Source organism: Motacilla alba, chromosome 1A (genome assembly GCF_015832195.1).
Source record: "Motacilla alba alba isolate MOTALB_02 chromosome 1A, Motacilla_alba_V1.0_pri, whole genome shotgun sequence".
NCBI classification, from domain to species: domain Eukaryota; kingdom Metazoa; phylum Chordata; class Aves; order Passeriformes; family Motacillidae; genus Motacilla; species Motacilla alba.
This window is the reverse complement of record NC_052031.1, coordinates 39,770,403-39,797,565: the sequence shown is the minus strand read 5'-3', so window position 1 is coordinate 39,797,565 and position 27,163 is coordinate 39,770,403. Positions and strand designations below refer to the sequence as shown.

Sequence of the window (27,163 nt, the reverse complement as noted above, 5' to 3'; positions counted from 1 at the left end):
TTATACAGCTTGTTGAGTAATTATTTTGATTCTAGTTTTAAAGTTTTAATTTTTAGTTGTTTTGGGTTCTCCTAAGGAAAAAAAAAAAAAAAGGTTTTGTTTCTTGGTACAAAGCCAGAGAAACATATGGTTTCCTTAGCTGAGTTGTTGCACACCTGGCAAAATAAATCACAGCAATAGGAGACCAAATCTTCTCTGCAACTTTTTCATATGCACAAACTTACAACATCTGATGCTGGTATTACAGCCCTGTCTTTTGTACCATGAAAAAAATGCAAAGTCAAATGGATATCTGCTTCTTGAGTCCCAATACTTCTTTTTCCCATTAAGAGGCAAGTTACAGAGTGTTTTAAAGGATGAGAGTCTGTCAAGCAGACTGACACACCAGAGGAATGAGTCACTGGGCCTGTCAGAGCAAAAGACCAATAGAAGCAAGCACAGGAAAAGAAGTGTAACACAAACAGGGAAAGCAGGTGGTGTAAAAGCTTAGCACTGCTGGAGTGTTAATGCTACTGCACTCAGAGTGCTGGAGTTCAAACCTGATTCAGTTTAAACAGTTCATCTCCTGTTTATTCTCTTTCAAGCATGTCATGTACATCATACAGGAGGAAAAAACCTTCCAAAAAATCTTCAACTGCACAAACGAGTACTTATTAAAAATTAGAGGAAGCACCGTTTCCTTATATGACATGCCAATATATAGCAATATGTGTGCCACTCAACCAAGCAAAGAGATTGCCAGAGACTGGGAATACAGTCATCACAGTTAACAACCATAGCAGATAATCCTCAAACTGTGACTATTCTTGGATTTCATGATAAGCTGTGAAGACTTTTTCCACATTTAAGGAGATGGGGAAGAAAACTTCCCTCTGCTACTTCCCAGGCAGATGGGGAGTGTTCCCTAGTTTCTCCCTCTTCCTCCCCAGCAATGAGCATACAAGGAGTGGGGACAGCTCAGTCAGGTTTATGCAGTTGCAAGTGCACAAGACAGGATTGGCCTATTTTAGTTCCTCTAGTCTCCCTTTTAAAGGCAAGAAGTGGGCAGACAAGTTTATGTAATGCTGTTTATCAAAGAAAGTGTTATAGGGAACGTGTTTATAATTTTGTCTTGAACATGGAAACAGAAATAAACACTCCAGGAAGCCCTCTGATACTCAGTGACACCATATGAGCTGCAAAGCGGATGCATTCCTGATAATGGATGCAGTTGCCTTGTTCTCCTGTCACACACAAAGCAAAGAGATGACTGAAAAGGTATTTAGGATTTATCTCACCCAAATCAAGCTACTAAGTCTACGTCAGTCATCTCAGCTCTTTTTAGAGGAGAAGTATGCTTGTAGGGATTATGTGTATAATCTTAAATAGATGTCTAAATCAGAAGGGCTTCATTACTCACCAGAGGTACAGTTTTCTTTCCACACTATAAAGAAGCATAGCTACCTAGCTCTGACTTGTCATAGGTAGGAGAGACTAAATGCATCCATCTAGGCTTATGTAGACACATCGAGGATAGCTTTGAACAAATCAGTCTGAGTCCTGTCAGTATAGCTGCATTGCATTCTATTCAAGTCACTACCCAACTTTGTGTAGCCTCTTGGATTGCCTTTGCAGCATAACGTACAAGTGACACTTCAGCAACCACTGTGAAGCAAATTCTGTCTTCCCTGCGCAAGCTGCCAACACAACAGCAACCAAAATACAAATATAAGCCATGCTAAAGCTAAGTTGAAATTCTCAGAGCTCCACAAGGAGCTAAGGTACACTCAGTTGACCATGTCTTGTTATGCCACCAGGACATCCATGAAGTGCTGGCAGCAGCTTAAAGGAAGCAGAAGCCAGAGTATGGGCTAGGGAGAGAAGGGAGGAAGTATAGTAGGAGCCAAGCCTGGGCAAAGGACTGAGCTAGTCTTTGTGTTTTTGTGAGTTAGAAAATGCAAACCCCAGGAACAGAGTGAACTTGGACATCACAGACTGTGCTTACAAAGGAAATTGAGAAAGGCCTCCTGAACCTAAAAAAACAACAACAACAAAAAGGAAAAATCTGGAGAAACTAATAGCTTTTAAGTGGTTTTAAAGGTAGCATCTATTCTTTTGAAAAGAAAAGGGGTAGCACAAGCCTGCTTTGCAATGGGACAAGCATTACATGCTAGAAACAGCACTGGTTTATGTTTTCCAATTTTGTATTCTGAGGAACACGTTTATCAGAATTATGAAAAACATATCTACACTAAAGAGGGCAGTCAAACTTCAGAGAATTTGCTGAAGCACTGCAGTATTTCAGCAGTCAGTACAGGACACGAATAGTGAGCAGAGGTTTAATTCACACAGAGGTGATTGTTGATACCACCACCAAATTGATCAGCAAATGCTGATAAATAAAACTGATAAAACAATAATTTCACTAAGACTGACAATGAACCAAACTATATGTAATAATCAATTTGTACAGTTTATGGGTTTTAGCCATTGGCACCACCAATCTGGTAAAGCTTAGTGTTCAGGGAGAAGTAACTCTGCATTGAACTGTGTGAACTGCTAGAAAGTGTTTAGACTGACATAGATACTTTGCCACTGTGGCAAAAGAACTACTCAATCTAGCATTTACGTTTTTCAAACATACAGCATTAGTTACAACTACAATTTTACTTTCTTCTGTACCCTAGTAATTGTAAGGTACTAATAAAAGATGCCTTTCCTAAATAAGTAGTCAACAACTGTGTAAAAGCAATTGGTATCAACCAATATATTCCCTTGTATACGAGGCATTGATGGGGGAACCACACAAAACCCCATATGCTTCCTGTTGATCCTAATTGTTTCCATGGATATTTTTAATTGCTCCACTTTGAACTACTTTAAAGTAAAGATTCTTACATTGTTTTCTATCCCAAATAAGACAGTACTGAGCTAAACACTGAGGGCGCTTAGCAGAAACACATAAGCTTTGAGAAAGAATTCCACTTACAAGCATCTCTGAAACAATAAGAACCAGCCCTCTTGTTTTCAGATCTGAGTACTGTAAGTAATAATTCATATTATCTTCTTTCTTTTATCTGTTTAATGTATCCCACATAAAAATGCAATGAAGAATATGAGAAACTGAGGTTAAACAAGAAACATCTCACAGATAAACTGACAGTTTTTTGCAGTACTCAAAGGACTTCTAAAATTTTGAAGGACAGATAGCTGGTCTTGGAAGAAAAATAAGAAGAATTCTCTCACTGTAGGCATCTAAACTACAGTATGTCAGCTAGAAATAAGTTTTTGGTACAACCTGAAAAAAGGTACAACTCATACAAACGTGGGCACATTGGGGTCTCTGAAGTAGTGCATAAGAGATTTTGGTGACCAAGAAAATCACTAAGCCATGCATTCTAAGTGCAGAACTGTTATACTGACACTCCTAAAGACATCCAATGTCTAATAGTCTCATCATTTATTGTACTTTAATCCAGCATTGCAGTTGCTGGTATTTAAGCTCTGAACCTAGTTTGGCTTGTACTGAAGATAATTATTTTTGGGTTTTATTAGCTCATTAATTTGAGCAGCAGTTGCCTGGATAAGCTCTTTTGTTTCACCCTAACTCCTCAAATATAACTCTGAAGCACTAACAATGCTCTTACCCATCATGTTATATAGGCTCTGTGGTGCAAACTGCCTTGGCATTTTCTGTATTGCTTCTTTGTAAACCGTAAGGGCCTCCTGAAAAGAAACACACAGGTGGGAAAACACCAATTTAAAAAGCATCCTTTCACATATAAAGTAAAACCAAACTAATCTTCCTTCTCCAAATGAAAGGTGCAGGGATAGAGAAAACACATTGGCATCAAAAATGCCACAGAAAGTACAAAATTTCTCCTTTTTAAATCTGAATTTTATCGAATTCAGTGAGGCTTATAGACAAGAGATCAAGTTAGTTCTAATATTGCAACTATTTTCTAGGCAAAAGTAACAAGGACATTTTTTTATACCTCTTAATGACTGATGAGTTTATAAACATAACATTCAATAGGCTGTGAAAGAATATGGAGTATTATTGATCTGCAGACAAAGGACATTCTGATGATTAACTACGCTGAGTGACCTAAAAATGAAGAAATCATTGTCTACTGCCAAATAATAACAAAGCATAATCCTTACAACTGAAGCCTGCTCCACAGAAAGGATGAGATGCACTATAAAGTCAAGAAACCCAAAATTGGAATCGCTTTGCAAAAATGCTGTGCCTTGAATTACCATTCACTCCCCACTTTGGACACTTGCTAGTCAGTCCGTTAGCTCTGCATCAAACAGTCGCAGCTTACGAAGGCTGCAATGACCACCAGGAAGAAATCTGAAGTTTTATATTCCTAAAAGCTCTTATAGCTTGCAGGTATTGAACTTCAACTCTACATTCTATCAGCTGTGCAGACAACATGCTGCTGGTCTCTTCTCTGTATAGATGCATTAGCTGTCTGTATTTTAACCAATTAGTAACTCCATCTGACAGCTGGATGCAGCAGACAGATGACAGGGAATCTGTCCAAGTTCTGCATGCCTGATCTTAAACAGCTGACATAAGTGTCATGGTCAGGAACACTTTACATGGATCAAAACCACTCACAACTCCTGTTCTGAAGTATGCCTGACAATGCCAAGAGAGAATTAATTTCTTTCAAACACTGCTAAAGGTCAAACCTGAAGTGCATGTCCAGTTTCAGTTAAGTTCATCAGGAAAAATGGAGAGGAATCACAACAGTCACAGTTGCATGTGTAAATGAGATGGGATGGCTTGGGTGCAGTTTATTGTTACATTAAAAATATCCAAGCCACTTTAGCACTGAGGTCAAGTTATCTGAAAATGATACACAGTGGGATTTTTTTAATCACCGAAGTTTTAAATTATTTCAACAGGGTCTTATTTTTAGAGACTTAAATGCAAGCATAATTGCACTTTTCCAGTGAAAGATGGACTTACTGTGTTCTGAATTATAATGCCTCTATACTTTAGGTCAACTGGCCTTTAATCAGGTTCAATCAGGCTTTATCGTTGCATACCAGCTACGGGTACAAAGCCAAAACCAATGAACTAACACATATCAGAAGTGACCACTGCTAATATTGACTCTGATGTGAGAACATCACACCGCTAATTTAACAGCATTATACCAGTGGCTGTAGAGAACAAATATTCTCTGTAGACAATGCTAACCTTGATCTGGTGAAATTCAATCACTTCATGTATGTGATATATTTTGAAAGTCTGGGTGGAAGCAGTATGTATTATTTGTATATGAAAGTTTTATAAATATATTATTTACAAATATGGAGTCTTACCTCATAGTGTCCTTGTTCATGAAAAAGTTTTCCTAAGTTATAAAGACAGCTGGTAACAGAGCTTTTGTGAGCATGAGGATCTTTCAGATTTTCATCAGGGATCTCTGAACACTTCACAAAAGTCCTCCTGGCTTCCTCTGTCTTCCCTTGGTTCATCAGGATTATACCAGTATTTAAATAAGCAGCTGTAAAGAGGGAAAAAATGCTATATTTGAATGGAGTTCTATTATACTTTATCTGCTGTTTCAATTCTAAGTAGTATCAGGTAGAGATCCTCTGGTTATCTAATTTGATTTCTGAGTAACACAGATCACTCACTGGTGAGAGTGTGAACATGTAACATATGAATATATAAAAGGTAGAAGCTCAGAGACAAGGAAAGAAGAAGGTGACTGAAGTAAGGAGGGAAGGAATCACTGGTTAGGCAGAGTGTTCCATTTTGTTCCTCTTTTTAGGACTGTATAAAGCATATAGCACCACTGTTTGAAGAGTTACAAAAAATATACATATACATGAAAACATATATACATACAGAGAAGATTAATACTGAAGGTACAAAAGTCTCAGCCATCTCAAATAGTGCCTCTTAATTTTGGAACCTGTTACTCACAACACCTGAATGATTATTCTCCATTTTCCCCAGGTAATAAAAAAAAAAGATTTATATTATTCACTCATATAAATATCAGGGACTGTCTGTAAGAAACAGGAAACAGAAGCCTGAAAATTTGGGCAGTAGCATCTCTGACAACACCCCAGATCAGAAACATTTTAAGTTCTAGTAGTGCTGCTGAGTGTTAATATATCATCTGCTTCTTACTTGTACCACATCAAATATAGTTGTTTACTAATAAACACTTGCTATCAAATGTTCAAGCAATCAAGCTATCAAGCTATTTCACCTTTTGCTTTCTGACTTAAAAGCTTCTGAAAAAAAAAAAGAAAGTGTTATTAAAGAGTAGGAAAATTTTCTATGAAAACTGTAGTCAATATTATACAAGCTTGTAGAGTCAAAATACTTACAAGCTAGTGTGGGTCTGCTACCAATTGCCAGTTTATAGTAATGCAATGCCTCTGAAAACCTGCTGTTTTCCTGAAGTAGTAATCCTCTGCATAAGGGAAAAAAAAAAGAAAAAAAAAAAGAAAAAGAAAAGAGAGTGAGGTGTGAGGTTACTACAAAGAGTAACTTGAAAACAAATACTGAAAACAAAACTTGGGTAAAATATGCTTTCTGGTATTTCAGAGATATAAGCACTCACTAACAGTTCTGCGTGAGAATTATTCCATGTATAAAGATGAATTCATAAACACCAGGTGCATCCATATGGCTTTAACAAAGCAGATGTTAAACAGAATAGTTTTGGTTTTCTTGGAAGCCAGGAGATTCATTTACTCAGTTGAGAAAATGTTAGCCTGCAAGCTTTTTAAAAGTGGATAGAATATGGTGGAGGCATTTGTAAGTCATTAATGATTAGCCAGGCATCTTGTCTTGACCTGAAATAAGCAGGTCTTTTCCAAATACATGATAAAGTTAAGCACCCAGCCCTTCATGTGCTGTAGTAAGGACTCCCCTTGTTGAGCAATTTCACTAGATTATTCACTGTACAGCTTAGCACCTGCAACAATTCTAGTTTTTCCTGTATTCTTTATACTCTGAACAAATTTACTAACTGAAGAAGTATTAAAAATTATATTGAATATTTCCAGTTTCATAATAGAGAGGCTTTAATTTAGCTTTTAAGACAAACATCCTTGTGAATAACGATTTATACCAGCTACCCACAAATTTCTGAGAAGTGGTCTGGACATCATTGACATGAATGTACACTGTATACTTAAATGAAGGCCCAAAGCATTACAGTTTTCCAAAGTTTCAGAAGACTGAAAAAGAGTATATATAAATATATTAAAACCAGAATGATTTAAAAATCCTTAAAAATTAGTCATTTTGGAATGGAGACTCAGACTTCAGTATCCAGGGGTAAACATCTCTTGTCATATAACTCAAAATATCCAGGAAAACACAGCTCTTCCTCTAAGGTGGAAGTGGCACCATATTTGCTTTTATCTGTTGATAGCTTTTTGTACTGCAAAGAGCTTGGAATTCTTTTATCTCCAGTCTCAAATCAGAGATTTTATTTCCCTCTAACATCCCAGGAAAACTTTTTCAATTAAACCAGTAAACTTCAAGGGATGAAAAGAGAAGGGCAATTAGCTTAAGCAGTCACCATCTATATTGTTTGCTTCTTGTCACTGAGTTAGGATTTAAGAGAATTGAGAAATATATCCTCTTTTTCTTCTATACTGTCCTATCAGTATCACATGAACTCACTTCAAAACTGTTTCGCAATTAACTTCAGATTTGGTAGCAAATAATTTTTAATATTAAAGAACTTACATTTAGTAAGCACTTGCAGTAAAGTAAGAAATGAGGGAATATATTCAGGATATTTTTTGGCATGGCACCAAGGTTTGTAACTAGTGTCAAGTATCTTGCAAATGACAAGAGGTATAATCATCAGGACAGAAATAACATTTTCTGAATTTTCTAGAAGCTGAATTTTGCTTACTGTAAAAAATTTCATACACTTACTTCAAGGAAGATTGATTATGGTATTTTGATCCTGTTTGCTACTGATAGCAGGAGACTCAACAGAAAAAAATGAGGCGCATGGTCTGACATTTAAGCTGCTTCTTAATTTTTTAAAAAGCAAAAACATTCTCACATACAATTTTGAAACAATTTATCTAAGAAATTCCGTTCTTATTTTAATTCTGGAATAAATAATGTAACATATTGATAGAAGCAATACAGCCATTGGTCAACTTCACCAAAACAAATTACTTTGGTAAGTGTACAACATTTGTGGTTTTGTGATTAAAAGAACTTTTATTTGCAATTATTACAAACAGATATTTTGCATTCACTACATGCTCTAATACTGACACTTTTGATTTATTACTTGAAACTTTGAGGTGTTTTTTTTTAAAACTTCTCTTCCAAAAGATGTTCTTTTTTTAAAAGCTGTTCCATTAACTGTCAGTCTGTCAGTGTGTGTCTGTCTCTCTCTCTCTCATATATATAACCCAAGCAGCTCAGATGAAGAACTGAGTGCTGAATTCCACCTAATAATTAATGTTTTATTTGTATTTGTTATGAGTTTGGGAGCAGAAAGAGAAGAATATAATCTTACCAAGGAATGAAACTGCCTCTTCTCCTTGTGAAATTGGTCCTGTTTGATCACTAGCTTTCACTGTAGCTTTTTCTGGCAGTACAAATATTGCTAGATTTATGAGTGTCCAGTTCTAGCCTGAGGTTAAACTAAGTCAGGAAAAAGATGACTTCCCTAGATGCAGTGGAAGAACACCCCTGAGCTGGAGTTCACACCTCGCAGGCACTGCAGATTCCAGCATCTCACCCTCCCTGTGGCCAGAGCACTTGGCTGTGTAAGCAAGCGTCCACCATAGCCAGGAGCAGATCTGTCCTTGACATGCCTTTCACTTCTTTGCTTGAATGCAAAACGATAACTCCTCCTCGGAGATTTTTGGCAAAGAGTACAAGGAGCAGAAAGACAACAAAGACATCAATAGAGTGAGAAGCATTGGACATAAATTGGACATAAGCCAGAGGTGGAGCAGAGCAACTGACACATGTTGAGTATGTACCTAACTTTTGTGGTTACAAAGACAGAAAGCCTTCCTTTTTCCTTACTCAAGGATGAACAAAGGAAAGGACATCCTTGAAGTAAGCATGCGTGATTCAAAAGAGTTAGTCCCAGTGATAAACTTGGATGAAGACCTTAAAGTCTTTCTGGCCCCTTTAACTTTCTACAGTTACTGAAAATGCCAAACTAACTGAATAGAAAAGCCTAACCACCAAAATGCCCCCCACAAAAAAAACAAAATGCAGGAACAGCTGCTTCAAGTTGATACTTCCAAAACTTTTTATTCTCTTCAGCTCACCTTCCTAGTTGTAAGGCAGACAAATGAAGATGGTAAATGAAATATGCAACTTCTGTTCAAAGACAGTTCACTAACAGAATTGGAAAAATTCAGCTTCTATAATTTAGTAAGACAAGTACTGTGAAAGAATAAGTAAACACTACGAAGATGATCTTTGCTGTGCAGGTGACCACACACTGGAACAGATTGTTCAGAGAAGTTGTTGAGTCTCCCTCAGTGGAGATATTTAGAAATTGTATGGACACAATCCTGCACCACATGCTCTGGGATGACCCTGGTTGAGCAGGCAGGCTGGGCCAGATGACTCACTGTGACCCCTTCCAATATTACACATTCTTTGATTCTGTGAAATACATAAAGATAAAAGTATTTGGAAAAGAAAAAGCTACTTAAACAATAGGACACACAGTGGACAATTATAAACCGTTCATGAATTAAGAATTAATTAGGAGACAAGTTCTAACTATAAAAAGTTGGAAGATTCTGAAACTTTACGACAGGATTTTTTTTTTGCCTGCATTACTTCCAGATACTTTTACATGGAGTGTTAATCATTTATGAAATGGAGGATATGTGCTGACTGCTTGCAGGAGTAGCAAACTTCTCCAAGTGACTTAGGAAGTGGCTCAGAATCCTGTTTTTTAGGTAGGAGGAAAAATAAAAAAAAAAAAATGAGAAGCACATTCTGACTATCTGGAAATTATGCACATCATTTCTGTAGACAGAATTGCTCATTTAATTCATGCAGGAAAACACCTTGCCCCCAAATGAGTTGTATGCAACCTTCCTGAATTTTTTAGCTGCCAACTTTCATCTATCTTGCTTCACCAGCAATGAAAAATCTTCCTGTCTTCCTACTCTGCTTTGGTTTTGACCGAAAGTCACTAAATATTAATGGCACAAAAATGTTTTCAGAGACCAGAAGGTAGCCACAGAATATAAATAAGCAGTAGATTGTCTTTTATAAGTTTCATAAGAATTTCTTCCTGTTGGTAGTCCTATTCTAGTCAGCTGGTCTGCTTACAAAGCAAACTCCTCAGTGACTAAAACTGGCATAAATTGGCCAAGTACGATACACAGAAACTGCAACTGTTAAAGTAAACATGTGTTAGTGAAATATTTATAACATTTTCAACCCAGGTACAACACTGAAACAGTTTAATCAATTTTGTTTACTGGTTTATAACAAGTAATACAGGGCCTGTTAGCTATTACTTTGCCGTGACTGCAGTTCTTCCATGCCTCAAGCTACACTCATCCCATTGATTTCAGGTGGGATTATCTACAAAAGACTATATCTACCTAAATGCTGCACTGGCAAACAAAGAAAGGAATGAGAGAAAATCCTCTGTTATTCCCTACACAGATGTGCCTCCAGTTGCACAGCAAGAGTGGATCTGCTTTGCCTAAGGCAACTCTTTCACTGTCATTTGCAAGACTAGTGGGTGGAAAGGTAGGTATGGATGCTACCACAAAACATAAGAATCTTATTGATTCTTATTAATCAATAAGAACCCAAACATACAGAGAATAACCATTTCCTTTGCAGAACTCACTAAGTAATCCAGTAGTAAAAAAACCCAAAAAAACAAAACTAAACAATCACCCCCAAAACAACCTCTAATCTTTCAGACAGTGCTGTAAAACTGTTATGTTCTCCCAGATCTGGGGCAGAGCTTCCCAAATGCAATGCAAATTGGTCTGCAAATGTTGTCCCTTTTTTTTTTTTTTTTTTTTTTCTGTTACTGGTACAGTTTTGGTTGGGAGTACTACCCTTTCAGGACAACATAAACTTGCACAACCCCTATTACCTTGATAGAGGGAGGGCCACTATGATGATGAAGAATAGCTCTGCTCCTGTTTTCTCACTCCTCTGGACAATGGGCAGTGCTGTGCTCTGTCTGCAGTCCTCAAACCAGATGCCTATTCCCTCTCATGTGCCCCAGCAGTCAATATAGAAAGAGAGCTGGACAGAACTTCCTACAAGAGGAGTCTTTTTTGAAACTGAATGGCAGACACAAACCATTATTTTCCTGATTTTATAAAATGGTGAAAGCTTATGTAAGGACTATAAGTGCCCACAATTTCAAATATTGAGACATATAATTGAATAGCTAGGTCACTGAATGACTTTCACCTCTCAATATAACTTTGAAAACTATCTGTACTTCACATAGGCCCTACATTGCACAGCAGGAAACCACCAGTCAGCTAAATGACCTTTGGGAGCTACCTCAAGAGCCAGTCTGACAACACAGCAAGATTTTATCAAGACATCATTGGCAAGACACAAATTTTAGCTGCTGTCTTTGACAGAGGAAGAACTAGCTGGCAAAGCAGAGATTAATTCCAAACAGGTATGCAACCAGTTTGCATTCATAGCTGAGAAAAACAATAATCAAGTACTTAGACACTAGATGACACATCCTCTTTGCTTTTTAACTCAACATCCTGAATGATAAAAACTTCTGGGCTATCAAGGAAGAGGAACCATAACCTTGACCTGTTTCCTACTAGGTGTTTGCTCCAGGAACTTTGTCTGGGGAAGGTTCAACCACAGTTCAGCACACATTTGTGGGTTAGCCTGATTTTAGAGTTTTTGTCTCTGGTAAGGAGTTTTTTATGCCAGCACCCTTAAAAGGCAGGGAACACATTTTCCAACATATAAAGCCTAACAATAAAAGACAAGGAAGAATTTTGCTTATATTGATTTTTACCTAAGGATGCAGAGTTAAACTTTTCTTGTAAAACACTGCAATCCTAGACTTTCTAGGATAGGTAGTCTCCAATAGCGGCTGAAATTTCTAACAGAAACATAAAAAAATTCCATATTTTTTGATATAATACCCTAAGTTTTACAATGTAAAGTTTATGGAAATTCATAACCTTATTCAAAGAAATTAAATTATTTGAATAATGAACTTATACACACAGTCCTGTATCAGTACAGGCAAAATGAGATACTTCAGGAGAGAGGCAAGGGGATAGCTGATTACTAGAAATTCATCTTTTATAGGGCATGGTATACTCCAAAATTACAACAGTTCAAGTAATCAGTATAATTTCAAAGGACTATTCAATATCTATGTCAGATTGAGAACATCCTTACAATCACATGAGAAACTCAAGGTAACATAGGTTACTAATATGGATGACAAAAGAATACTCGAAGCACAGCCAGGCCTACACACAAGTGAAATAATATATACAAAACTGTCTTTTAACTGATAAACAATTTTACTTTAGACACTAATTGCAAGCAATTTGAAACAATACAAAAAACCCCACAAGCTTTAGCTAACCATCATAAGGTAACAAAGACTTAAAAGTCAAAGCGAACTAAAATTGCTTTTCATCTATTGAACATTGCCTTGTTTGAAAGAATAAACGATAATTCCTCTGCACCTCTGTCCTTGATACTTCACAATATTAAAATATATGGTTTTCTCAGTTTAAAAAAAAACAGAGAAAGATAGGTCATTTTACACTGATTTACGTCTGATTTTATTTTTGCCCTATGAAATTTAGTTGAAATCACCAGAGCTACATAGCATTGAGAACACAACTATAAAATGTTTATAATCAGGCAAACCTTCAAATGTAGATTATGTAGTTACGTATCAATGCATTTTAAATTTTTTAAATGGCAAAAGCAGCTGTAACTCAGAGCCATAAAGTATAAGTCCAAAACCAAAAATACAGCACTGAATTCAGCCATTCATCTAGTCTGTTAAATCCTTTGGATGTTAATGTATTAGTGGTCAACTTCTAAGCTAACCTCACATTTCAATTTATTGAAAAAGAAGGAAAGAGATCAAGAGCTTCTGCTTATGTAGCTTCACTCTTTGATTGTTATCCATTAAAATTGTGAGTTAAACCTTAATAATTTGCTCTTCAGCAGACAGCACTTGGATTTGTTACTGCTATGAGTGATGCCAATTAATTTGCATCAAATACCAAGGCATAGGTGCTTAGAAACAATAATGAACATGTGAAACACATACAGTGCTTCTAAATAACTATAAAGATACTTTTATCCTGGAGTTCTATGGAGTGATTATTTTAGTTTCAAAGGCACATACTGAAAACAAGAAACAGCAAAACTGACTGGTCTCTTGTAAGCACATATAAGACATATTTTCCATTGGAGAGGATTTTTGTAAAAGGCTCCCACAGAACTACTTGCCAAGGATGGATTTAACTTGCAAAGGAGCTCTTGAGGGTTTGTGCTTAAAAGAACTGATTCATTTGTGTACTATCAAAGGACACTTCATTTACCATTTATTTTTCATGCTGCATATTGAAGCATCCAACACTGACAAAGGCTACAAAAATAAAAAAATGATGCAAACATTTTTAACTACTGTTAAATAATTGAAGGTTTGTAAGGCTTGTTTAAAAAATAAGGGATTCTATTGTATTCAATGTAGTACTAGAAAGGCTAAGAATTAAACTTCACTTCTTATGCCCTATATATTCCAACCATCATTTTAGTTAAAATCCTTCCACAAAAATTCAGTAGAATTTCAAAAACTTCTCTGGTCAAAAACAGAGATGAAGATTTATAGACATATATTTGTGTATCAATGGAAAACTGGAAGACTAGCAGCTTATTCTGAGAACAGTGAAAAGACTGAAGTCTGATTTCTTTTATGTTCCTGTCTTTATCGTCCAGCCCCTTTTCCTCTTCTTACTCTGATATTAATTTCAGCTTCTCTCTACAACAGAGTAAGAGATAAAAGTACTGCACAGGCATACAAAAAATTTAATAGTTATAATTTTCACCTTCAAAACGAATAGCATATAGGAAATACACATACATGTATCAATCTTGTCACTTTATTTCCTACAATCTTCTGCTGTGTTCAGAAATTATTTTTTAAATGTGAGCAGAAGATTCCTCTTAAAAATATGGTTTTCATACTCCTCATTGCCTAAGAGAGAGGGAAATTCTGTGCACACATGTATTTGTGTAACTAAATGACTAGTAAAAATACACATATTATGAAATATGGATTTCCTTCTGTAAAATAAATTCTATCAGTAAATTATTTTGAATTTCATCAATTCATTTGCTTAACTGCAAGGCAAATTAATGAAATTGTAAACTTCTTCCTTTTTAAACAAGAAAAAAAATTAATTTAAATACTATTATGATAAACTTCATTTTCACTTCATATTATAAGCATTCATTTTAAACTGGACTTACAGGCAGAACATTATTTTTTGATGAATCAATTTATTTGAAGAGGCTTACTATTGGAATGCGGTTTTTGCACATTTTGTGTATCCTATAGACAGGCTTTTCTGCTGCATGCAGGGTATCATCTTCCAACAGCTACCTGTGGAATGGCAGTCACTGGATTCTGTCCTCCACAATCACGAATATGGCTAGTGGAGGTGACCAGCCTGTCGTGCAGCAGAGCCCCACTCCAAGGGCTTGTGCTGGTTGGGTCATGGCAGGAGGGGGAGGAAGGGCAGCAGGACAGGCAGCGCTGAGCGGGGTGCCCAGCTGGGACAGCCAGGGAATCAGTCCCTCCCCATGGGACACACGGCACCATCCCACCTCAGTGCGAAGCTTGGCACGGTGCTTGCTTCCATCTTCATCATTTGGTACATTAACGAGATGGGAAATCTTTTCCCCTGAAGAATGATTATTTTGATGCTCATGTTATTTATCCTCTTACTCACCTACAACAGGGTTCAAGTAATTAAACTTTATGTAACCTATGCTGCTCTGAAGTCAGTCACAGGAGAAAAGTAATTTGCTGTTTTAACATTTCAGACCTCTGGAGCTAACGGAAGGGTATTTGTCTATGCTTAGAAATGCTTACACCCACTCTGCTCACCAAGTATTATTCAGACTTAAAAAAGAAGTTGAAATAACACCTCACAATTTAATTGAGTCTCAAACAGATGGAGGGCTACAGCTCACAACTCATCTATTGGTAATTTGTTTTTTTTCTTCTTTTGGAGCAAACAGATTTGTAAGTTTACCTTGCCAATACCCATTACACAAATATACAATAATGTTGACCAAGAAAAAATCCTGTCCACCCCAGAGTTTAAGGAGCACAATTAATGTAATGACTATTAGAAAGCAACAAAAAACACCATCTCCGTTTCCAGCAAGTAAATCAGTAGGTCTCTTCACAACAGGCTTCAAAGACAATTCAACCCCAGGAAAGCCACACATACTTACAAATTATAAAGCATATCAGCCATGTTGCTGCGGTAGTACAAGGCATTTCTATATGCGCTTTCAGCTTCAGAAATCTTGCTCTGGCTCTTGAGAACATTTCCAAGGTTACCCCATGCTGTCAAGAAGAGAAAACAGTATTCACGAAGAGCTACAATCCAATTACACATGACAGAGTATGCAAGTATCAGGAAGTTTCTGAGGGAGACAAACCCCACAAAGGAACTATTTTTATGGAACAGGAGGTAAGGTTGGTTATTTTTTTCCCCAGCCCTCTGGTTCTCTGCATCTTACTGTGAGACTCACATTTCATAGAGGTGATTTACATGCACTCTGAATGCATACAGCTTTCAGTTGGGAAAGGGAAGTTTTTTACAAAAATATGTCTCTAAAAATTACTGCAACCAAGGGAAAGGACCATTTTATTTCATACCACCTATAAATGAAATTCTTCAGGGTTAAATGTATAACTGAGGCATCTTTCTAGTTTTAACTTTTTTTTTTTAAGCCTATTGACTCTAAACAGCAAGAAATTTTTCCAGAGTAGACATGGTCCTCACTTAAGTATTAAAATTTGACATATGACACACGAATTGAAAACAGTTAGGTAAGTAACTAGGATTAAAAATATACCATATGGACATAAACATACTACACAGATCACTAAAATCCATTTTTTTCCTGCTAGAAAAACATTTGGTCCTTCCCATACAATTTATCATGTTACACAATGCGCTTTTATAGCCCATCTATAAAGGACCTTAGGTAAAAAAAAATATTTAAGGCTCCACATGTGTTCCCTTTGCAGTTTTGTTGAGTGACACAAAAGCTACTTAAAAAAGGAATTGGAACTAACATTTTATGAAAACACAACCTCTGCTACTCAGAATTTAGGAAGCTAATTTAACTGGCATTACAATTACAGTGTGTGTGAACATAAAAAAAAATGCTTATAAATGCAAAGCTGTTTCATAAAAAGTTTTACTTTCACCCTTTTTTAAATGAAAGAAATCAATGGAAAGATGATGTGCGTCCTTTCCACAAAACACAATATATCAGAATATTCTCCCCTCCAGATGCACTTAAACATCAGCTTAAATAGCAACTAACTCCGATATTTCAGTCGAGCCCTTTTCTTTTTTCAAGAATTTGCATCACTTCTGACTAATGCAAAATTTCAAGGTAGTTTTAATGTAACACTGCTATGTAGATTGATAATTGACATAGGCATTTTTTTCCTCAGAAATTGTATCACTTCCAAGCTGCTGGGGTTTGTTGCAGAATCATCCTACCACAAGGATGGAAACAGCAGCAAACACAGAATTTCCTCTGGGCAGAATAAACAAGTCATTGCTGGGAAAAATAATTAATAAATCTATTTAGAATTCATAAAAACCATGTCATTTAACTGAGCACATCATATTCTGTAAATCAAAGAAAGAAAATGTATGCAATATTTCCATAAGAAAATAAACTATCACTTCTGTGAGTCAATTCATTTTAGCCTAGTATTTACTGAGAAATAATTTATCAATATTTATTTATCAATAAATCAACAAAGTCACAAAATGTTCCATCATTTTGAAATACAGCTGCTAAAACTATTCTCAGGTTCACTCAACTTTTACACTTGGCTAGCAAATGTGCAGAATTCTTGAAAATCCCTATTACTGCCACTCTTCTCTTTTTACACAGAGAAAACAATTTGGAAGTACCAATGAAAGTGACCAGCCAGTCTGTAGGCATTAACCCTTGGAAGAAAAAGACAGACATATATTATCGTTTAAATTAATTTGTGAAGATATAACTTTACTTTGTTTCTGCAGTAAACAAGCATCCAGCTTCCCATAACTGCATGTTCCATATAATCTATAGGGACTCTTGTTTTCACTCTAATCTCCCATAACAGAGCATTACATCAAATGATCATTGATCTATTGATAACAATTTCCTGCCACATAGTTATTTACTCCCAACCATTCTGAAGCTCAGTAAATACAAATATGCACAAAAGGATGATTCAGTTAATCTCTTCATCTGTTGGACTGGAAAGACGCTGTTAACACTGTTCAGTGTAACACTTTCTCCTCTACACTTCATTTCATGCCATGGGCTCTAACAGTCACCTGAGTTAATTTTTAAGACAATATTTTTAAGACAACACAATTTTTAAGACAATATTTTAATGTACATTTTGCAAAATACTCTGCATCAAGTTTGTAATATCAATCAATAATTAATCTATGCTATTTAATTTTAAATCTATTCCATTTAGACTTTTGTCTAAACTTGTAAAACTGTGAATAATTAACCTTGTGTGATGCACTAGAAGAAGTGGCAATAGCAGAAAACAGCAAACATAAAACATGATAATCTGACAATTTTTCATTAATGGAAACATGAAAACCAAGGTCTTTTCACTTATCCAAACTATATAAATTTGATAAAAATATTCACATCTATTTAAATACAGAACTAGTTAGAAGAACGATCTAGCTCTGGCTGGTGATGAAGCTGCAAAGAACATGTGTAGAGATGATGCTCATACACCCTAGAAATTATGAACAGCTAATATCTGTGCAGCCGCATCCTCTCAGGTTTTGGTATATGAGCAAGAGTAAAAGAGGATGGTGTACATACACGGAGAAGAGCTACATGATCTGCTCAAGGAACTTCACTCCTGCTTTGTCTTAAGTAATGCAACTAACCTTCAGGGGAAAAAAAGAACTTCAATTATTAGCTTCCATATCTTAAACAAAATTTTCCTCAAAACTGTAATAGCATTGGTTCAACTCTAGGCACATTCAGAAGGAGAAGCAAGGTTACACCTTAAGTGAATCCACACACCTCTTAAAAGCCCACCCTATGATTCCAACTAAATTCCAGCACTCAACTATTTTACATCTGTACACAGTAAGAAAACAAAAATAAATATCCTTGAAAAAGAAACTAGGTCAGTAATCCTGGAATTTAGAATGGATATTTATTCCAATTATTATTTATAAATATTTTTCATATAATATCTATATTCGCTAAGTTGAAAAAGGGAACATTTAACATTCAGAAGATACTAAAGTGTACATATATATGGCACATTTGAATCTTTAATTAAAAATTCAAATTTCTCCATATTGAAGATCCTATTCAGCACAAGAGAAAAAGGAAGCTGTGAATGAGAGAGCTTTGCTATATTTACTTTTTGCCAGCTGCTTAACTCCTGTCCACAAACAATGAGACCACAACAGATGCAGCTCTTAAAGAAGTAATAGTCCATCATAGCACGGGAGCAAATGCAACATTCACATCTCACCCACAAAACAGTCAGTCCATTCGAATTTTACTTAATTGCTTAATTTTCCATAGATCATACTCAATATTAACATATTAAAAATTAAATCCATTTCATCACCTTTATCGTTAGTCAAGTATAAACTGAAGAATCTCCTAATGCTTGAAAACTCCTATGTTATTTACATGTCTTTGCAGGAAAATTAATCTTTTTAAAGGGATTTTGTTCTTCCATTTGTTGTTTGGGATTTTTTTTAAAAAACAGCAGAAGAAATTATGCAGCGCTAAGTAGGAAAATAAATAGTTGTTTCAGTGTTATAATTTTGGCCATATCAAACTAGACCTCTATTAAACTTCAAAGGTTGCATTTACTCCACCTTGCAGTGAGAGTAGGTCAAGTTCTCAGGCATTCAATTACTTTCAAAATGAAAATGATTATAAAAAAATGTTAGTTTCACGTTTAACATGCTTAACTTCTCAACTATCTCAATGAAACTGATGATTAAGATTTTACAAGACTGAAAAATACCCAGTTGGTATGATAAACCTTCTCCAAGCACTTTCATGCTGGAAGAGTGCAAGACCAGCAACAGCAAAACAAGGACTACGTTGTCTAATCTAATCTGCCTCGATTTAAGAAGCACATTTTCTTAAACTTTCATCTTTCAACTGAACAATGAAAACATGTGAGAAATGGAAATTAATATCTACAAACATCTTCATTTAAATTAAACATTCCCCTTCTACTGAACCAAAGATCATTCTGTTATTCAGCAAAATGAAGGTAATAAAGCAACAAAGTGTCATAGAAGAGCAGTCAGAAAGGTTAAAAGCATGTATGTTGATTTCTAGATTCAGAAGTTTGCTTTAAATTTAAAAAAAAAGTAACATTGCGAATCATTAAGATAACCCAAAGTATTAAATTCTGATTCCTACCTGGCATCCCTATATAAGCCATGAAAAATTAGGTAATAGTGTAAACTATTAAACTATTTGTAAACTGCCATTCTATTAATATATATCACTTCTGCTGAAACATGAAGAGGAAAAAATCTAACTACAATTGCCTATTAAATCACTCAAATACATCCTGGTAAGCATTTTAAAATAACGTATCAAAGAAAAGGAAAATTCTGCCTTTCCTTGTATGTTATGAAAACATACTTGAAAACTAATGGAAAAAAAACTCAAGACTTAAAAAAAATTAATACATGACATTCACTATTCACATGAAATTGCTGAGGTAATCCTGTTCTTACCTTATGCCATCAGACTTACTCACACAAGTTAATCCACAAACTGATGAATGCACTAAGGAGCGTGAACTAGATTATTATTTGAGTAAAACAAACAACTTGAACAAAGACTGAAGTATTTAGGGAACAGCTCAGTAATTTGCAATCAACTTGTCAGCAGTTCTAAACTAGAACCTTTAGCTCACAGAAAAATGCACATCAAGCCAAGGAAACCTCTATGCAGCTTTACAGATATTTGTGTATTATTTATTATTCTTTAGCTTGTGAAATTAGAAACAGCAGCTCAAGTTTGCATTCCCTCTGTTTAAAATCCTTCCACATTTCTCCTGACTTGTTTATGAAAAAGAAGTGCATGCATGACAATTAGAATCTCAATTTTTTCTTCAATAGTGTTTAAGGATGAAGTGATGCTGGTCCCGAAAGAAAAGCCTTCGCTTTTTTCTTCAAGAGGGAAACAGTTTCACCAACAGAGAAATGACAGGCTTCCCCAAGAAAACCTCTGAAAGTTCAACTGCAGACTCGTAAAAACATAATGAAAAGAGTTCAACATCTAAAACAGTTTTTCTACAATACAGAGCCACTACCACTCACAAAGACAGCAAGAAGATCAACTAGATCATGCTTATTATGTGGTTTGAGAATGGAAAAATTCATCTAAATGCTACAGGTTGCTACTTTCAGAGTGGGACAGTTTTTGCTTAACTTCTGTACTACAGTTTGTATAAGGTATTTATATTTTTCCAAAAAAAAAATTCCAAAAATATTCCTGTTATTCCAAAGGAATATTTTTTTTTCAAAATACGTAATAAATTCACGCATATAATTTGCAATAATTTTCCTCTAAAAATTTTACTTGTTAATAGAACATTTTGATCAAGTTACTTCCTTTTGCTACCTTAACCACAAAATTGCCCAATTTCTTGTTTCCTAAAGGGCTAATGGTTTCTACATAACCATAATTTATGCATTTAATCTATTTTGCACATTGATTTTTTTTATATTGGTGGGTATGTGGCAATGTTGAGACAGATTGTATTAGAGATCTGTCACCTCTGAACTTTTACACATTCTTCTTCTAATTATTAAGGTTGTTATTTATAGCATTTGTTCAACAGTTCATCTGTTAATCAGTTGCAGGCCTTTTGTAATGACAGCAGGTGAAAGAAAAACAGAATTGAAAACCATGCACAGCTTTGAACACTATCCAGCAACATGTCAGCATGGGTACTAACCAACCCACATTTGGCAGGCACAGCTTCGGTTTTGTTTCTCAGTTCTGAAACCCTGATGCAAATGAATGTGAAATCATGGCCTGTTCTACTGCTGATACCCCTTCATCCTCTATGTTACAGAAATTAACTCTTCCTCCTCAAAGGATAGCAGAGTGATTCTGACAGCTCAAGGAATCCGAGAGATGAGACTGAGCAGCTGCTACTGTTCTTTGGCTTCACCATTACCTATCACCCTACAGCCAATCAAGTTTGTCACAGCATCCCTCATGCTAAAATGATTTTTATGAAGAGTATGGTATTAATCAGACAACTAAACTGATCCAAGTTAGGGAGAGCAATGAGAAAAGGATGACCACAGTACCTTTAACATCTAATCTACTAACTGCTCTGTTCACAGCAGAGCCCAATCACACCTTTGCACAGCTTTGTTAGTTAAGTGTGTGAACATCATAAGGCATTATTACTGCCACGAAGCTCCCATTCCATTTAACTTCACAATGGTCAGGAACAGAGCTGTGAATGGTGCTGATCTGAAATTCTCATTATATGAGGAACTGTATTTTATTGAGGCAATAGATATAAATCATGCAAGAAAATGAAAGGAGCAGAAAAATACAAGTGGAACAAGAGGACATGTCTGTGCATCCCAGTCATCTCAGGATGAACCCTGAGGAACTCTTCAAAGCCTCAGAGAGATTCAGGCAAAGAGGTGACCATGTACTAAATTTGTCAAATTATGAAGCCTTCTTAACTTTTAGGCTTTTAAAAAAATTATCCATGATACATTCAAAATTATCACTTATGTCCCAGGTGATGAAATGCAAGCCAGCATCTTGCAGCAATGGCAGGATGCACTGAAATGTCAGCCCTGGTCTTCCGAGCTATGAGTAGATGGATCATTGTTGGCTTCTTTCCAGAAAAAGGGAATAGTAAGCACAGCATCCTGGGAACATCCCAGAGGACTGGGTTTGTCAAATCAAGAGAATCTTCACATGTGCTCAAATGACATATGTCAGACTTGGAAAATGCTAATTACTTCACATCCAGGTAGCAGGCTTTTCATAACACTTCAAGTTGTCTGGTTTTGCTTCTTTTGCTTTAAATCACTTAGAAAGGCAAGACAAGAGCCTGTGAAGCTTTGCCAGCCAATACATATCCCCATTGGTATGGAAATATAGGTGGCAGGAAGGAAGGTAGGTCACAAAATTACCACCTCCATTTATCAGTGAAACTAATAAAAGACACTACAACTATTAACTAGCACCTTTAATGGTCCATGTTCAAAATACCTTCAGTATTTTAAGACCTCAAAGAAAAGTTCAGTGTGCTAGAACATATAAGGAAAGAGAAGGAAATGGCATTGAGAATTCAGTCATTCTATTTTATTATCTTCTCTGCAATTTAAAACAAAACTATATGCAAGCCTCTTGTGTATACTCTTGTGTAATGGCATCAGCCATCATTTACTTTTCAGGTGCATGAGGATTAATAATGATGATAATTCAGGTGTAAGTAATAAAAACCCTTGTTACAAAGGAGGGGTACTTGAAATCTTAAAATACTTGTATTTATTTATCTACATTAGGACTTGACCCTACCACACGTGTTATAAAAAGGCATATAGATTACTGCACTGTCCATATTAAAGGTTAGTTTCTCTATCAGATTTATGTAAGTGGACCTGAATATGTACCTGAAAATGCATGACAGGTAGGAAAATAATGACATGTACCTCACTGCAAAAATTTTAAATAATGAGGAATTTTTCCAAGTTGTCTAATTTTGAAAAGAAGACAAAATAATGAAACAATTGGGTTATTATCTAATGCACTTGAAAACATGCTCTTCTTGAGAACCAGTCCAGATAACCTCATTTTCCTCTAATTTGAAGTAACTCTTTCTCTGAAAAAAAACCTCAGGCTAATTCCACAGAACACACAAATATGGACCAAAAGTCTCTCTTTTAATCAAACTGGAAAATAAAATCTATCATTTTCTGGCAAAAAAAAAAAAAGCCATTTTGCTTGATAGGCTACAAAAATTCATCTTGCTAAAGCTGATTCCTCCTTGACCGAGCCTGTTTGGTTTTTTTCCCCCTACACTGTAGTTTTTATCCCAGATGAGCTTGTTGAATGATTTTGCAGAGCAGCTTGGGCAAGACAGGGGAAGAAGTAACAGTCTGATTGGCCCATGTCTCAATGTCTCATGTTTGTTTCTTTAAAAAAAGCCTAGCTATTAATTAATAATTGTTTCTTTCCTGTCCCCCTGCACTTTAATATTCACAGATTAGAGATGCTGTTGTGCTATCCTCCAAGTGGAAAACAATAAATCCTTGTTTCCAGATCTCTACACATATATAAAGGAAGAATATCAGGCTTTCTTGTATCCTGCTGAAGAAGAAGCACATCCCACACCAACTTGGGTTTCAGAGGCGATTACAACACTTCTAAAGAACTGGAACAGAGACCACTGTCATTGCAGAATAAATTCAGAGTTTGAATTAAACTCTAAACAACTTTCCTTCAGCTCTCCACCATATTTGGCACAACCAGACTGTTTTTCTGAGGGTGAGCTGTGGCATGCTCAAATGCCCTAAATAACTATGGCTGTTTCCCAAACAACTTACAAATGGCCATTCCTTCTACGCTGTTTAATCATCCAGAGCAGCACTACCATCCATTTAGAGAGCCCCACACTGTTTTCAGGGAGTAGGCTTTTTATTTAACTTTCAAACAATGCTACGTGGTTCTTTTAAAGCTGTGTCCTAGTTCCAACCAGAACAGAGTTATTTTTTTACAGGAGCCAGGCAAGGTGGTGCCTGTAGACCCAGCTACCCTGGCAGGCATGGCCAGACCATAAGGTTATTCTCCCATCACCTACAAGATGGAGAAAGCATTTGGGAGAGTCTGGGTGAGGTCACTGATTTGAGGAGCAATATTCCTAAACCAAAACAAGCTTTTAAGAGTTGCAGATAAAAACGTATTTCAAATTTATTTGAAGAATGTTCAAAAATCCTGTAGAACATTTATCCTTCAAATTCTGATGGTTTTGTTATGAACAGAGACCCCAGATTTATCATGATATATCCTGCATAATTCCTGTATAACAGACTTATATAGACATATAACATTATGTTATAAATGATACTTTTAATGTGCACTTCTAACCTATTATTTTGTTACCTAAATAAGATCATTGTATCTGCCATACAGTAGCTGTTACAAAGGCTTTTACTGGTGGCTGGAAACATATTACACCATTGAAATTACCAAAGTAATTTCTTCTTTAAAAAGTAGCTAAAGCTGAAAATTATTGTAGAAGTCAAGGAAAACAGCCACCCAACATTTGGTCAAAAAAGACTTAAGTATCAGAAAGTTCTGGCAAAGATATTGGGAAAAATGGATGATTACTTGTTACTATGTTTCTCTGACAATTTCTAAAAACATTAACTAAAAAGAACATCAAGAATCACCATAATGACTATATATTCTGATATATATTGGCTTAGGAGGGATATTATACTGTCATAAATACAGAGAGGTTTTAAAATAACTATGAACCATCAAAAAAAATTCTAGTCTTATGGTAATAGGTAATATGAGTTCCATTCCAGAGAGAAAAATTGAGATTCAAGTGGTTTGTTCAAAGACTAAAGAAGATTTAATTAGCAAAACTAAAACTAATTCATGAATACCTAACTCCAGATGGTATGCTTATATCACTGGTATTTCCTAACAGTGATAATACACAAAATCTCTAAGTGAACTTATCAGTAGGTTTTATATGTTTAAAATCTGATTTTTACATGGCAATCTGTGCACTGAAATCACTTTCTCTCTCAAGCCTTTTTTCCCCAAACCCACATTTTCTATTCAGCACAATTGATCACACTGATAATTTTACTATTGACATTAAATGAGCCAAAGGAAAAAGAAATAACTACTGTCCAGAGCAGTATTTTGGGCTGGGCCTTAGACGAGTTCGGTTGGGCCGAAGACGAGTTGGAGTTTTACTGATAAGCTACATTTAAAAAACCTGAATGTGCACACCAAAACACTAAAAGGCAAATTCCAAATGCTCAAACTATTTTAAGTGCCCAATGTGATATTTATTAGGACACACACTGCTATACTTAGGAGGTACAAAAAAAAACGTGTAGTGAACAACAAGCTGTGTGGCAGAGCAATAGCTATTAAAAGCTCTAAAGGTATCAGAGGAGATCTTGTCAGCATAACGTAAGCTCTTAATAGTAAGCATATTTGAAGAATGCTGTACCTTAAAATATTTAATTTCCTTTGGTTTCCAGTCACCAGTAGTGATACAAAAATAATAATAATGGAAAATAATGTTTTATTGCATCTTTTTTGTTTGTGGGAAATACAGTTTCTTACCTAGCTTAGTACAATATATAGTAACTGTTTTTCCTTACTGAACTGAGGTGAATTTTTAGTTAAGCATCTACTCTGTGTAGCAGGTCAACTATTTCCTGGAAAGATCTTCAAAGCCTACTTGCAAATGTAATGGCACCAGGAGACTAAAATTTCATCAGTAAACATGACCAAGCAACTGATACCTCCGTGGCAGTTTAGCAGTTTAAGCCTCTCTATTTTCTACTTCTTTAATCAATGTCTGCCCCAGGTATAGGAAATATAATGATCTTCCATGTTCAGATGTGGACTGCAAGGCCCAGAGGAAGATTATGCTTTTTGAAGCTTATTTTTGGTACCACAGGGAAAATTAGAGTTAATGAGGCATAATAAGCACAATTATTTTGTGTGTCATTACAATTTTATATTAAACACAAGGTAATCATCACCACAGAATGACCCTCAGTCTAACTGAAAAAGATGTGACAGATACCACCCACTTTTAACTTTTTTGTTTGCTTTTACATTTTGGGAGGCTTCCTTTGCTATAAAAGAACATTCAGATAATGAGAATTGTTTTATATCACTTGGGCTGCTCATTAAGTTGAAGGCAGAACAGAGGAACACTTGTGTCTTTCCCTCCCTATGGTCAAAACATGCATACACCCACTTCAGAATCCATAAACTAAATTAGTCAGTCTTGCATATTTCTCCCTCAAGTGCTGACAAACTGTACCAACTTTAAAGTTATTTGAAATATTAGTCATAACCAGAACAGCAGAATAAGACCAGTAAAGATGCAGCTAAGGCATCCCAAGTCCTCACAAGGACTCCCTCAGCCAAGGGATGGCAGCTGCCTGCCACACAGCGAGGCAGCCAGGAAAGCTGGCACACACAGGGTAGTCTGGAGGCAGCTTCACCACCTTCTTCTCACTTGACTCTCCCACGGTGCATTTTCAGGTTTTTCTAAGAGATAATCCATACCCATGCTTTTGAGTATTTTTCCCACATTGTCAGTGATTGACAAAAACAGCCTGGAGAAATGTAAACTGCAGAAAGGCTGTGGCTGCCTGCAGGAGTAGAGGCTTTGTCACCTGCGGTAGAACATGACTCTGCCCGCACTGCCTGCAAGGTACCCCTGAAGGGACCAGAAGAAAGTACCAGTGAGGTGATTATCATCCATTTCTTCCCTGAGGATTGAAGATGGAGAAGCTGCTGAATATGTTTGCCTGAAAGTCCCACAGTAGCAGGTAAGATTATTATCTTACACATATCACAACACAGAGGACCTAATAATAAACCATCACCAAATGAGACAACTCCATTTCCAAAGCAGTTCAGCCACATTAGTACACAAATGTACCCATGCTGAAAGCTTGCCTCAGCAAATGCCCTTATAACTACAGCACATCAGTTCAGTGTTGCACAGCAGTCAGCCATCAGTGGTGTTCAGCCTGCTGGACCAGAATACAGATGGATCTGGAACAAAACATTCATCTTTTTGCTTTAGTAAAGCTGGTCTTCACAGATTCCTATTTC

General features: G+C 36.1%; 1 protein-coding gene across 3 annotated transcripts in view; it reads right to left on the bottom strand.

Moving 5' to 3' along the window:
* TMTC2 (transmembrane O-mannosyltransferase targeting cadherins 2) overlaps positions 1–27,163 on the bottom strand; it is a 234,865-nt gene that overhangs the window by 66,920 nt on the left and 140,782 nt on the right. For all 3 annotated transcript variants that reach the window (XM_038155053.1, XM_038155051.1, XM_038155052.1), the window contains 4 exons: positions 15,485–15,599; positions 6,343–6,428; positions 5,320–5,504; positions 3,627–3,705 (listed from right to left, as the gene is read on the bottom strand). In XM_038155053.1, the coding sequence (XP_038010981.1) occupies positions 3,627–3,705; positions 5,320–5,504; positions 6,343–6,428; positions 15,485–15,599 (465 nt within the window). The remainder of the gene's footprint in view (positions 1–3,626; positions 3,706–5,319; positions 5,505–6,342; positions 6,429–15,484; positions 15,600–27,163) is intronic.